The following is a 15,322-nucleotide window of genomic DNA, read 5'->3' as shown; positions in this document are numbered from 1 at the left end:
TAAAACAGATGGCCCATGTGTTAAAAACTGGGCATTCTCACATTCAATCTGTTCTTCATTGAGTCCTTGGTAATCTCTGATTTCAATTATCCTTTTACTGTCCAACACGTTCACCTCTTTAAGAGGGCTGAGGACTACTGGTTATAAGGAATCTTATAGCATAACTACATCTGCTGTGCCTGAAACATCAGTTTCCAGAGTTATTGACCCAGCACCATTCACAAGCATTCAGTGCATTAATATTTAGCTGCAATATTTGCTCATATGGTAAATCAGCAGCAATACCCTAAAACTTACATCACAAAACTTGTACAATGGACTAGAAATTACTAATTGGTTATTTGACTTTTTTACTGAAGATTAATTTATAGAGATGGAGAAATATTCATTTAAATATTAACAGAAACCAACACACCAAATAACAGTATTAATGTACAGTGAACAGTGAGTGTATGTTACAGGTTATGCTTTGCAATTCAAGTTACAATTCATTTCCTGGTATGGTCTATCTATAGAGCTAATACCCAGTTTTTGTGCTATCATTATGTAGTGTATGGTTGTGGTTCTTTTTTCACATCATTTCCTTTCTAGTATTCAGTGAGGGTCAGCAAGCTTTGGTCAATATCTGTAGAGTCCTGCACAGATACAAATTTTGTATCTGCATGTGCATCTGTATCCGCAAAATGAGCTGTGGACAGCCACACTGACATCTGTGGATGTGGCTATAAAGTAGATATCTATACCTCTGTCCTCATGTAACAAGTTGCCCTTTTCCACTGGAAGAATTTCCCACATCATTACTCAATTGTCATAGCTAGTGGGGAAATTGTGTATATGATCCTACAATTTGCACAGTTCAAGAAGCCCAGTAGTGCATGTGAATGAAGTGTCATGGCCTAATGGATAGTTCATAGGACTGGGACTATGTTCTAATCCTGGCTCTCCTATTATCCTGTTGGGTGACTCTTGAGGAAGTCACTTCACTTCCCTCTGACTCAAGATCTCCATTTATAAAACAGAGATAGCAATACCCACTTTGTAAAGTGCTTGGAGACATACTGAGGAAACACTAGATAAGAGAAGCAGGGTGATGAAATTCTCCCCGTGACATGGAGAGGAAGCAGAGCTCCTGTGTGGTCAGCTCTGGCAGTTCAGGCCTATGTATGGGGGGATTCACATGGTGAATCAGTACAGATGAATAGCCACAATCAAGGCCATTTACTCTCCTATTCTTCCAAAAGTGCTAGTAGGGCTGTATGGTCCAGTTCACCATACAGTCTGGTAAGCTGCACCACAAGATATTTATAGCTGGTTTAGTGTACCAGAAAGACACAGGAGCAGCAGAACATGAGGCTGCTGAAAACCCATGTGTTTCCTCTGCCTATACAGCAGCACCCACTGAAGGACAGGGGGGCAGTACAGCCACATTGGAGGAGCTGCTTCAACAGTATCTCCTATTCATGACTTCAAGAGTGCAGAAGCCCTTCAGTGAGTCTCAGACCAGACTCTCCTATTAAATACAGGAAGAACATTTTCAATATTCCAGCCTTTTCTGAAGTGTGGTGTGTGCCCCCAGCAGGCCCACCTACAGGGGGAAGACAAAAGGGGCAATTGCCTGGGGCCTGGAGCTCCCGGCTGTCACCACCACTACTGTGACAGTGGTGGCGGCCGGAGCCCTGGGCCCTGTTGCCCCAGAAGCACTGCTCTGCATGGCTCTGAGGGCTGAGACGGAGGGTGCTGCAGTCTGGGTGATGCTAATAGCTAACTGCCCTTACCCCCTCACCCTTAGGGTGTAGAACCGAACCCCCCACACCTTGTCCTGTGGCCTGCTGTAGCTGTTGGCATGCCTGTAATGCTTCAGAAGAGTAGATGTGACTAGGGTTGCCAGATGGCCTCCCAAAAAATACTGGACATTCAGTATTTTTTGATCGAGCCAAAAAAAAAAAAAAAAAGGAACTCCCAGCCAGTCCCCCCACCCCTGCCAGACTTCTCCGCAATCACAGGCTCCTAGTGCCAATCATGGCCCCGCCTTCCAGCTGCTCCCCCAACCCACGCCAGGCTTCCGTCTGGTGCACAGCTGGAAAAAATCAGAGAATACCAGACATTGCACATGTTCGGTATTCTCTGATTTTTTTTTACCGGACAAAGAGCGCAAATACCAGACTGTCCGATAGAATACCGGACACCTGGCAACCCTAGTGTGACTACGTCAGCACTGTCTCTTCCTTAAGTCTTCTCCCACCCCAGTTCATCACTAGATCATGGGAGAGCCCATGCAGACCCTGCTTACTTATGTCATTTCTCACTGCTTTGAACTGCTCTATCACACGCATGACTTCAGTATTACTTTCTCAATGCTAAAGAGGTCTTTACAACTTTTTAGGACTCACAAAAGCATGTCACGGTGTTATACATTGCACATGTCAGGGCTGTCGCCACAAGTGAGCTACGGCCCAGCTACTTAGCATGCAGGCCCACCCCGGCACGTGTCCCACTCTCCCCGCCTGGCACGCCATCCGGAGAACAGGAACAGGGCCTGGGGCCTTGCCCATACCCCGGCTGGAGCGCCATAAGGAAGGGAGAGGGGGTAGTTCTGAGGGCTGGGCCACAGGGGGTGGGGGGGGAGGAGGAGAAGGGAGGGAGCAGAGAGGGTGGGGCCACAGGGCGTACATTTTTATGGGTGCCAAAACATCTATCCTTTCCACTTCCCTCTCATAGCTGGCTGGAGTGGGAGTGAGTCACTCCCATGACTCTTACATCCCATCATTTCCCAGCCAGGCTATTCCACTGGTGTTATATGCACGTAGCACTGTCCCCTTCCACATGGGTTCTGAATGCAAATTTCTCCGAAGCAGCCTCAGGCCCTCTGAGGCAGGAGCTGCAGGGGTTTGCCTTCCAAATACCAGTGGCAGTGGATGGTCCCTTTTGATCATAAGTGCTTTTCTCCCTGTCACATTACAGGGTGCCAAGGCAAGCAGCACCATGACTACACCAGGTTCTGACACAGCCACAATGAAGACCTCAGCACTAAAAAATACATCAGGGCACACCTCCTCTTTCAAGAGGAGAGAAACACCTGAATACCTCTGTGGAGTTGAACAAATTACATTTCTGTTGAGCTCCCATTCTACGCAGTTCTCTGATCCCAAAACCCTTCTGATGGAAATCCAGCCCTAATTTCCTGCTTCCAGCCCTTCTCTGATAGAAGGGGTGTGCTGTTTGAGAAGGAACTGTGAGGGCTGCAAGAAGGCAGTAGGCTTGGAGTTTATGCCCAGGAACAGCCTGTCTGTATAGACACTATGACTACGTCTGGACTACAGTCTTCTTTCGGAAGAAGCTTTGTTTCAGAAAAGATCTTCCAAAAAAGCTTCTTCCAAAAGAGAGCGTCCACACTGCAAAGGTGCACCAAAAAAGCAATCTGCTTTTTCGACAGCTAGCATCCACACTGAATGAATGCTATTTTGTATGTAAGCTGTGATTACTATGGACGGAGTGGCCACCAGGGCACCTGTGCTTTTTCCTCTTTCCTCTTCTTTCAAAAGAACTTCCTCTTCCCTGTTCACTCACTCACTCACTCACTCACTCACTCACTCACTCACACACACACGCACAGTGCTCTTTCACAAAAAGGCTTCTTCCTCATAGAATGAGGATACCAATGCCAGAAAAACCCCTCTGTTCTTTCAATTTTCTTGCAGAAGAAGTCAATTGCAGTGTGGATGTTCCTCAAGTTTTGTCAGAAAAATGGCCATTTTCCCGATAGAATTCTGTAGTGTAGACATACCCTATGGGTCTGTACTCACGGTGCACGAGTATCACAGTCCACAAGGAAAGAAGCGCTCTGAACCGTGACTAAGACTGATGGTGGAGATGCAGAGGGACAATTTGTTTGCTGATAAAGATGAGAGCTGCTTAGCTGATGTGGGTGTGTTTATTGAAAAGTGGTTGGATTCTGGGGTGAATTCCTACCTAAGAGCTGTACAAAATTTTTCCACCCAAAGGAAAGGGGTGGGAGCTGGGATCTATATGGGTATGTCTACACTACAAAGTTAATTCGAACTAACGGACGTTAGTTCGAATTAACTTTCATAGGCGCTACACTAGCGGAGCGCTTAGTTCGAACTAGGTAAACCTCATTGCACGAGGATTAAGCCTAGTTCGAACTTACTAGTTCCAATTAAGGGGTGTGTAGCCCCTTAATTCGAACTAGTGGGAGGCTAGCCCTCCCCAGCTTTCCCTGGTGGTCACTGTGGGCACCACCAGGGAAACTTGTATGCCCCCCTCCCGGCCCCAGAGCCCTTAAAAGGGCACGGGCTGGCTACGGTGCCCGTGCCAGGTGCAAGCCTGCCAGCACCCAGCAGACCCTGCACCTGGCACGCCATGAGCCAGCCACCCGATGCCCCCCAGCCCTCCGCCTCTTCCCGGGACCAGGCTGGCGGCTCTCGGGAGCCTGGCCAGGACCACAAGAGGCACCCGCCTGGTCTAGGGCAGACATCGTGGACCTCATCCACGAACTCCGCACTAGGCACAGGAAAGTGGCCGTCTAGGGCAGGAGAGCTGCCAGCCTGGCCACCCAGGAGCAGGTTTGCATGAAAATCAGGGTGGTCCACTGAGACCCCCGACCCTGAGTCCTGAGTTTAGAATGGCAGTACTGGGTCAGACCAAAGGTCCATCTAGTCCAGTAGCCTGTCTGCCGACAGCAGCCAACCCTAGGTACCCTGGAGGGGATGGACCAAAGACAGTGACCAAGCCATTTGTCTCGTGCCATCCCTCTCCAGCCTTCCACAAACTTTGGGCAGGGACACCATTTCTACCCCCTGGCTAATACCACTCCATGGACCCAACCTCCATGACTTGATCTAACTTCTCTTTAAACTCTGTTCTAGTTCTAGCCTTCACAGCCTCCTGCAGCAAGGAGTTCCGCAGGTTGACTCTTTTCTTTGTGAAGAAGAACTTTCTGTTACTAGTTTGAAGCCTGCTACCCATTCCTTTCCTTTGGTGTCCTCTAGTCCTTCTATTATGGGAACTAAAGGAGAACTTTTCTTTAGGCACCCTCTCCACACCATTCTTGCTTTTATAGACCTCTATCATATCCCCCCTCCGTCTCCTCTTCTCTAAGCTGAAAAGTCCCAGTCTCTTTAGCCTCTCTTCATATGGGACCTGTTCCAAACCCCTGATCATTTTAGTTGCCCTCCCCTCTCCCAGCTTCTCCCTTCCCCTCTCCCACCTCTTTTTCCCAGTCTCCCCCAGTTTTGTTCAATAAAGAGAGATTCTATTTTTGAACACACATTTTCTTTATTTTGTACATCAGGAAGCGGGGCTAGGGAAGGGTAAGTGGAAGGAGGTGAGGGAGGAATGGGGTACGCGCCCCTGATGGGGAGGACTGGGCTGGCTCTGCGGGCTTCTGGGGGTGGAAGCCCTCCTGCAGCCCCCCCGATTGTCCCCTCCCCCTGGATGGCAGCCTGTGGCAACTGCAGCCGGGCTGATGGCCGAGTGCTGTGATGGTCCGCGTGTGGGCACTCAGGGCACTCCAAGCCAGGACTGCTTTGCAAGCGGGGAACCCCTGAGAACTGTCTGTCCGGGGTGGGGGTCAGGTCCCTTTAAGCACAGCCCTCGGCTAGCCTGAGACAGCAGCTCCACGCTCTAAGTCCTCATCTGATGCCCTGCCAGCACTGCTTCCTGCCATCCTTAACCTCAGTTCAGGGTCCACTCTGTGTGGACATGCTAGTTCGAATTAGCAAAACGCTAATTCAAACTAGTTTTTAGTTCTAGCTGCGCTAATTCGAATTAGCTTAGTTCAAATTAACTAATTCGAACTAACTTAGTTCGAATTAGCACTGTAGTGTAGACATACCCTATTATACTCTAGCACAGAGTTTCTTCAAGTGTGTTCCATGGCACACCAGTGTGCCGTGAGGCAGTCAGAGGTGTGCTGCAGAGAGAACAGAAAAAATTCTGCTCCCCCGACTCCTGCAGATCCCGTAGACCGCTCCCACAACCTCAAGGGGCCTCCGGTGTTGCGCAGCCTCCTCTTCCTCCATATGTGCAGGCAGCTGCTTTTACAGTGGCCACTCCTGCTGGAAGGGGAAGGGGTAGCTAGAGCTGAGGAGCCGCTCCTGGACTGCAGCGTCTTAAAACTGCTGCCTGCGGGGAACTTGGCTCAGGCTCTGCCACCTCCCGCCCACCTGGGGCACACTCGGGCTCTACTGCCCCCCTTGCCCCCCACCTGTGGTGCGCTTGGGCTCTGCTGCCCTCCCCCGGGGTACTCTTGGGCTCTGCTGCCCCCCATGTGCTGCTGCTCTCTTTCCCCTATGCTCCTCCCCAGCCTGCTGGGAAAGTGGCAGAGTTTAATCTGGTGGGGACTGATGGGGTTTCTACTATCCCCCCCTCCCCTGTCCTGCCAGCGGGAAGCCTGTCCTGGTGCTGCAACTGTGTCCCTGCTGCATGGGCGGGGGGGACGCCTGAGCTCTCTCCCCTCCCCCCCACGAGGAACAAGAGCATGCTCTCTGGAGGCTTTCCCTGCTGCAGCAGGGTACCAAACCAGGTAAGCATCCCCCCTCATGCCCAGACCTGTACCCTAACCCTCCTCACTCCCCTCCCTCTGCCAAGACCCCACATTCCCAGATTGTTCTGAAACTTGCCCCAACTCCCCTCCTGCAACCTCTCCTCCTGGCCAGACACCCTGCCACAAGACCCTCCTCTTTCCTCCCTCCTGGCCAGACACATGGCCTTATTTAGCATTTGTTTATTATTGTCCTTACTTTTTTGTGGTCTACATTTTCAGCTCCATGTACCAGACTGTTATTGTGGCAGTCTTCTGGGGGGGACGTACGGTTGTGGTACATTTCAACCCCCAGGTCTCCCAGGTTTGGTGGATTTTTTATTTATATTTTGCTCAACAACAAAAAATCGTCAGTGTTCCCCATTAAAAAAATTATTGTTTGGTGTTCCTCAGTCTTAAAAAGTTTAAGAAACACTGCTTTAGCAACTTTCAACCCAGGATCACAAAAGCCTATTATACCTACCAGGGATACATCATTAGCTCCACTGTACTGATAGAAAATTTGAGGATGGAGAATTTGAGGCCAAGGCATTAAGTGATGTTCCCAAGCTAACCCAACTACTCAGTGGTAGAGTCCAAAACTGAGCCAGAAGCCATGAACATATTTCACTACCAGAGGTGTCAAGTTTAGGCTGAAGCTTTGTCCAGCCATCTGGACATCTTAGTAAGTTAATTAAGAGTTGTGGCTTAACTGATATCTGTATTGTGCTTTGACCAAAGCAAAACATAAATGCCAGTACTTGTCCATACTCTCTCATCCAAATGCCCTTATTCTTGTCCTGTGCCTGCCTGGTAACCAGCAAAAAGTGCACATGATGCAAGTGGCCACATTCTTATAAAGGTCCCATTTTGAAAACGCTGCCTATAATCTGCATGTGCAAGTGACAATGCACAAATATTGCACCTACAAGTGAAAATCAGAAGTAGACATCAGGCTGAGGTCTTTTAGAAAATATGGCTTATTTAACTGCACACAAGTTGTATTTAACCAAACTACACAATTCCTTTCATTCCAATCCTTACAACACAAATCAAAATGAGATTTTGGAAATTGAATGTTTCTCGTCAAAAGACTGCAAGAAGTGAAGCCTCCCAGCCCACTGCATTTTTCACTCCTTGTCAAAGTTTCCCTGATCTTAATTTTCCAGTTAGGCTTCGTCTATACTGCTGCCTTCTTCCACAAAAGCTTATGCAAGTGAAGCGCGGAGTAGAATATCGCCGTGCTTCATTTGCATAATTCCTCATTTTTTCAGGAAGAGTGGCTCTTGAGCAAGAAGGGGCTTTTGCACAAAAAGGAGCCATCTACACAGCTCCTTTTTGCACAAAAGCCTCTTGTGCAAAAAAGGCTGCTAATTAATTATGCAAATTAAGCATGGCGATATTCTACTCTGCTTCTTTTGCATAAGCTTTTGCAGAAGAAGGCTGCAGTATAGACATATCCTTAGTGTCCTGAATTCACTGTCAGTCTGCTCAGCAGAGGAAGTGCAGAAAGCCATGAAAAGAATCTTGAGCCTATCTTTTTAACTGAAACCAACACAAGACAAAACCAGAGAAGACAAGAATGGGACAGACACTGAGGAAAGAAGATAAACCTGGGGAAAAATCTCCTGGACTATAAAGGAACCAGCAAAGGGTTGTGCTGCTTGTGTTTATTCTTTTAGGTGTAGTAAGCCAGAGTCTACCACATGCTAACTGCACGTAGTCCTATGGACAGTAGACTTGTTACACCAGGATCCCCACTCATGAAGCTGACCAGATGTGTGGGAGGCTGGGAGAAGGGCAATGGATGCAGGGACAAATAGAAGCCTATGGTGAGGTTCAATGGGACCGGCCTAGAGGCAGAATAGCAACCTGGCTGCACAGTTCAGCAGCAGATCTTGGGAAGGCCGGGTAGTGGAGCTGGAGAGACAGATTGCATAGGGACTGGAAAACAAGGTTCCCCCACTGCCTACTTTCCCTTACCAGCCCTATTGCCCAACTGACTCTCTTGCCTTGTTATATACTCACCTCCACATCCCATTGACTCTCAGCTCTCTATCTCACCAACTCAGCTAGTCTCCTGCTCTGGAGGGAACTTCCTAGAAGATACAGAAGTCTCTCACACTTTTTTTTATAGCTACTCACTTGTACAATGTGTGGAATAAACCCTAAAACATTCCTCTCTCTAGTGTATGTCTAAGAAGTCATGAATATAATATTTGACATTTTAAACAGATTCTTAAAAATATGCACTGCCTTGCCAGAAGGACTGCATCCATTGTTCTAACCACCGCATGAGTCCACAAATGGACCACACATGGAGGAACAGGCACAACCTTTCAACTAAGAGTTGCAGCAAATGATGCCATTCAGAGCAGACTGAATTAAGCTTCCTGCCTCAGAATACCCAAGTGATATTTTATTCAGGTTCTCTCCACTTCTGTACTTGCAGCATCTAAGCAAAACATTCATTGCAAAATCAAGTCTCCTTTCAATAGTGTATGTTATTCTAGAAATCATTGCTTGGAAAACTTCTTTGGTGCACTAGATGGCAGTGTTGTCCTGCTAGGGTGGCAACATGTTCAACTACTGTATGTAGAGATGGACTGAGCTGAACTATTTGATTTAATTCTTGAAGGTCTCCCTCCCTCCCTCCTCCTCCCAGGCCAGTAACAATTTGCTCAAGTATACAATATATACATGGCATGGTCCATACAAGTCTCACAAGTTTAGATGACAAATATTAACAGTACTTCTAGTCAGAGAATCACATCAATAGAATATAACGCTTCTGCATTTTCATGTTACATAATGTTATATGAAAAACCAAAATAGTTGAAATAATATCTTTTAGTGGACCCAATTCTCTTGGTAAAATAGAAGTTTTCAAGCTACAGAGTTTAAAAAAAAATCTTATGTCTTCCATCAACAGAAGTTTGCCCCCCTTCCCCTCCAAAGAAAAAAAACCATATTACCTGACCTACCTTGTCTCTTTAATATCCTGGGATCAGTACAGGACACTGCAAGCAATGTACTGTTAAATGGGGCATCTGGTGCCATCACTCAGTCTTAGCCAAAAGCAGTGCAGTCGTAGACTCATAGGGCTAGAAGAGACCTCAAGAAGTCATCGAGTCTAGCCCCCTGCCCAAAGCAGCACCAATCCCAAGTAAATCATCCCATCCAGGGCTTTGTCAAGCCAGGACTTAAAAACCTGTAGGGATGGAGATTCCACCACCTCCCTAGGTAACCCATTCCAGTACTTCACCACCCTCTAGTGAAATAGTTTTTCCTAATATCCAATCTAGACCTCCCCCACTGTAACTTGAGACCATTGCTCCTTGTTCTGCCACCTGTCACCACTGAGAACAGCCTCTCTCCATCCTCTTTGGAACCTCCCTTCAGGTTATAAATTGAATACAACACTGGGTTGGGACTTGAAAGATGTAGAATCTATTCCTTGGCCTGCTGAGTAACCCTGGGAAAGTCAGTTGGCCTGTGACTTAGTTTACCCACTATAAAATGGAGATAATTACACCTACCTCAAATGTAAAATGCTTTAAGACCTATGATGAAAAATGTCATACAAGAGCTACTTATAATTTACAGGAGCTCTCAACCAAGAATCTATGGTGGGTATTGACAATGTTTAATCCTAAGTATAGGACAGAAGCCAAATCAGTAACTCTTTTTGACACTTAGGCTTTGTCTACACTACATGATTTGTCAAAAGAGGCAATGCAAATAAAGCTCAGATTAGCATTTTCTTGTGCTTCATTTGCATACTCTCTTTCATTCCGCATTTGCGCAAGGGGTTTTTGCACAAAAACAAACAGTGTGGACATTTCCTTTTGGTGCAAAAACCCCTTTTGGAGCAAGATCCTTATGCTTCTCCAGGCACAAAGGGGTTTTTGTGCCAAAAGGAGACGTCCACACTGTTTGTTTTTGCACAAAGGGTTTTTGCGCAAAAATAGAATGAAAGAGTGCATGCAAATGAAGTGCAAGAAAATGCTAATGCACACTTCATTTGCATTGCCTCTTTCAGCAAAGCACGTAGTGTTCCTGTAGCCTAATAGTGTAGTATAAAATATATGATTTGGAATCAGATTTGGTTACTGCACTTCTTCCCAGACCTATGCACATTACAGCCATTATTTAAAAAAAAAATCAAACTTTTAAAATCAGGCCCACATTCTCAGATTATTAAAAGGGGAACAAGTGCCTATAACTTGTCATCCCCCAAAAAAACCTCCCAGACCAGCCTTCATCTATTTCCCATGCCCAGAAAAAAGCTTGTGGGAGAGCAGACTGTCTGCAGAGGTATGGGAGCATGCCGTGGGTGGTTCTATTGATTGTTGGGCATCACCTTCAGGCCATTAGCTCTGCCCAGTTCAGAGCCCTCTTTCTTCTCTTCTACCATCGCCCTCTCACCGCATTCCAGTCCAGCAACTTTGTAACTCAGCCCTCTGGCCAGGTCATCTTGTGATCTGGCCAGTCTTTCAAAATCCTTCTACGGAAGCAGCATCAGGCAGTTCTCATACCCACTGCCCTGAGTATGTCAGTCCCACAGTGCTTAGGGAAGCTTCCCAGTCACTGCCCCTAGCAATACCACTCTGCAGTGGGCGATACAGCCTTGGACTGGTACTGGGTCCCCCTATAGCAAGCAGTTAAGGTCTGGGACTTTGCCAATCCTACTACTCTCATCTCTGAGCTACTTCCTACCATCTCTCTCTGACAGGGAGCTTCCAACGCCCCACTTTCTTCTCTTTTATCTCAGAGACTGAAACTGGAGGCTTCTAGCACTCCTCCTGGCTGTATTGAAACCCTGCCATTTCCCTCACAGGTGAGCTTTTAATTCAGTGAGAAGCCTTCAAAAGACCAAAATCTCCCCCCTTTGCAGCTTAATTGGTTGATTGGACCTACCTGGCCTCATTCAGTTCTCTCAAGTTTAGTGCTCTAGAGCACATCCCACCACAGGGACAGAGAGGGGAGCCAGCAGAGCTAGACAAGAGGGTGTGGTGGGCTGTGGAATGGTTTGGGTAGGTGGAAGGTGATGTACTAATTCAGCACATCACTTTAGCAGCCTACAGAAGCTGGATTCCCAGGGTACGTCTATACAGTGGAGATATTTTGAGATACTAAGGTATCCTGAAATAGCTACTCCACGTCTTCGAAACACGCCTGTTATTTCAAAATATTTTTTGTAGTCATGGGTGTGCTATTTTGCCATCCCTGTAAACCTCATGCCAGAATGGATTTTAAAGTAGCCCCCTCCATTGTGGGCTTACGGGAAACATCATAAGGCTATCTCAATTTTGTCTGTGAACTGCTTAGCCCCTACAGTGACACAAAATAAATAATAAAAAAGGAAGTGCAAGTTAAATTGAACCCAGGGAAGCAAGAAGTTGTAGCTGGCCCAATAAGTCTAAACTGGTGTCATTTGAATGCCAAGGATGTAGACGGGTAGGGAAAAAGATCTAAGATAAAGGCTATGTCTACACTGAGCTGGTTTTGCAGAAGAAATATGCAAATGAGGCTAAGCATGGAATATCGCCGAGCCTCATTTGCATAATTAATGAGCGGACGCTTTTTGCGCAAGAGGCTTTTGCGCAAAAAGGAGCCAACTACAATGCTTCTTCTTGCGCAAAACCCCCCTCTTGCGCAAGAGCCGTTCATCCTGAAAAAATGTGAAGAACAGCTCTTGCGCAACAGGGGGTTTTTACACAAGAAGGAGCAGTGTAGATGGCTCCTTTTTGCACAAAAGTCTCTTGCGCAAAAAGCGGCCACTCATTACTTATGCAAATGAGACTTGGTGATATTCAACCCTTAGCCTCATTTGCATATTTCTTGCGCAAAACCAGCGCAGTGTAGACATTGCCAAAGTGTGGCGAGTCAAGGGCTGTTGGTGAGAAGAAATGACACAGGCGCAGAAAACTAATTTCAAAGAATAATATATTGCATTTCTATACAACCCAATCATGTAAAACATTTCAGGGAACTTTACAAGCAATGTATAGTCAAAATATATTCTCTTAGTCTGAGAATTCTCAGATGTAAATCAGGTTTTCAACATTTTAGTAACAGAAGACCTTTTAAGGGTATACACCACATTTCATTGCATTTATATGGCTGGGGCACACAGGAACTGAAGACTACAGTGATACAAATGTTGATAGTGTTTGAGGAAAATAAAACACAGGAACAAAATGCATAGTAGAGAGGTGACAGAGCCAGTAGACTGGAGTTAATTGACTGGCAATGACATCAGTTTTGCCACTGATGTGCTACTTAAGAGGAAGACAATAAAGTAATTGTAAGTATGAGCAAAATGCTGAGGTTGCCTATTTTGTGGCACTCATTGACAGTAGCCATCTGTGAAAGGCTACAGGACCTAGGCTTGTGTGCAAAGCACTCTAAGGTAAATCCTAATGAAGAACTGCAGAGTCTATAACGTGTCCCAGCAATTTTCCCTGCAATGCTCAGTTCTTATTATGCTATCTATGTGGCACCAAAGTGTTATATACCTGAAATTAGCCATTCTGATATCAGGCGTACTGTAGTCTATAGTGAAGTGGAACGAGAGGGGAGATGGATAACTCGGCTATCACACCCTCATGCCTATTGGCCCACATTGATCCTGGACCTTTGCTATTTCATGCATTATTGAAATGTGGATAATTAGTGGGGTTAATGTCACAGTTTCAACCAATTAGTTTTCACTACCTAACATCATGTGTAGCAGTGCCTTTCAGAGATTGCATTTCTAGCAATGACAACTCTTAGAGGACTAAAGATAAGCATGGTCCTGTTTAGTACTCTTTACTGAGAGACTGAAGTAGAGTACATATGTGATGAGACTGCAGCCCGCTCTCTTCTTCTTATCACTTTGCTTCTATATTTATTCTCTAATCTATGGGTCCTTCCTCCATACAAAGCTTTGGAGGAGTCTGGTCTCAGACTTGGAATCCATTCTTCATATAGATCAATGGGACAAAGGCCAGAAACATATATTATTAGATGAACAAATCTAAATAAGCCTCATTCATTTTAACGTGGTGTTATGCCTTCTTTGCATGTGTGTGTGTGAAGTTAGAGGGGAGGTGTCCATCTCCCATTCTTTGTACTTAAGCAATTTTCAGTCCCCGCTGTAGTATAAATATCAGGTAATGTCAGGTAATTCACAATGCAATCAGTTTAAAGGCAGGCTAAGCAGGACCACATGATATTGGGTTCAATGTGGAAATTACGGGGCAAAGTTCTATATACCCTGTGTTATGAAGATCAAACTAGATGGTCATAATGGTGTGCTACAATCCATGAATCAATATCATTATTTTATGTATGCAGATTTACTTTTGAAAATTAAAAGTGACAGACCAATTTTTTGCCCTAAGTTGGAGAATATTCCAGCAAAGAGGAACGCTATTGAGAATGGTTCTACTGAAAGCTTCCATGGAATTATTTGGCTAAATCTTATTTCATGTTTGCATCTTGGATTACTCCCCACTTGGGGCAGAATTAAAATGGTCCATGTGATTATTACACAATGTCCTTCGTCAACTTGCAAAGATCAGTGTGAAGAAGAGGCACCGTTCTCCTATTTTCTGTTCCAATTCTGAGAAATGTGTTGAATCTTTTTCATTCTGGTTCTCTGGTCGAGCAGCTTGTATCTCACCAGCTGGTCATCAGATTTCTTGTGAAAGGGTGGGAAGTGGGTTCCTGAGTGGGAACTGGGTCTCTTGAAATGGCACAGTTGAGGCTTGATGGCTAGAAGTTATAAAACAAAAACAAAGATCATTCAATCTCAAAGCCTCTGTCAGAATATTAGAGATCAATCAATGGATTACTTTACCCCACCCCTCAGTCCACCCTAATTAATATGTTTGTCTTATGTAGAGGGAAGAGAAAATATATTGTCGTATTAGAGAAAGAAAGCCTAAACTTTAAAATTAGGTCTGTAGTTACTTATCTATCTAGGCACCATGTCTTCTTTTAGATATACAATAATTACTGCATCACTGAAGCAGTGATGAGTTTGAGGCTCTCTGCTTGGATGCAAATCCAAACTTCCCCTGAATTCAGGGATGGTTGGATCTGGGATCACCACATTCTACAGGCCATTACCCTCAGATCCCACTGAGGCATACCAAAAGAAACTACCCCATCAAGAAACTATGGCTGTGTCCAGACTCCATGCCTCCGTCGACGGAGGCATGTAGATTAGCCCGCTCGGAAGAGGGAAATGAAGCCGCGATTAAAATAATCGCGGCTTCATTTAAATTTAAATGGCTGCCCCGATCTGCCGATCAGCTGTTTGTCGGCAGATCGGGAGAGTCTGGACGCGATGCCCCGACAAAGAAGCCTTTCTTCATCGACACAGGTAAACCTGGTTTCACGAGGCTTACCTGTGTCGATGAAGAAAGGCTTCTTTGTCGGGGCATCGCGTCCAGACTCTCCCGATCTGCCGACAAACAGCTGATCGGCAGATCGGGGCAGCCATTTAAATTTAAATGAAGCCGCGATTATTTTAATCGCGGCTTCATTTCCCTCTTCCGAGCGGGCTAATCTACATGCCTCCGTCGACGGAGGCATGGAGTCTGGACACAGCCTATCAGAAGAAGTACAGGAATAAATATTCACAAAGGGTATGTCTACACTACAGCATTATTTCAAAATAGTTTATTTCAGAATTACACGTCTACACACATAATGCATTTTGAAATAGCATTTTGCTATTTCGAAATAGCGCATCCACACTGAGTGGACTCTGAATCGCATTTAAGG

The 15,322-nt window shown here is 45.8% G+C and overlaps 1 protein-coding gene across 9 annotated transcripts in view; it reads right to left on the bottom strand.

The window, feature by feature from the left end:
- Positions 1-12,473: 12,473 nt before the first annotated feature.
- PDE1C (phosphodiesterase 1C) overlaps positions 12,474-15,322 on the bottom strand; it is a 442,200-nt gene continuing 439,351 nt past the window's right edge. For all 9 annotated transcript variants that reach the window (XM_075921776.1, XM_006124030.3, XM_075921777.1 and 6 more), the window contains one exon: positions 12,474-14,305. In XM_075921776.1, coding sequence (XP_075777891.1) covers positions 14,136-14,305 — 170 coding nt within the window. In that variant the 3' untranslated portion in view covers positions 12,474-14,135. The remainder of the gene's footprint in view (positions 14,306-15,322) is intronic.

Source organism: Pelodiscus sinensis, chromosome 2 (genome assembly GCF_049634645.1).
Source record: "Pelodiscus sinensis isolate JC-2024 chromosome 2, ASM4963464v1, whole genome shotgun sequence".
NCBI classification, from domain to species: domain Eukaryota; kingdom Metazoa; phylum Chordata; order Testudines; family Trionychidae; genus Pelodiscus; species Pelodiscus sinensis.
This window is presented reverse-complemented; position numbering and strand designations above follow the sequence as displayed.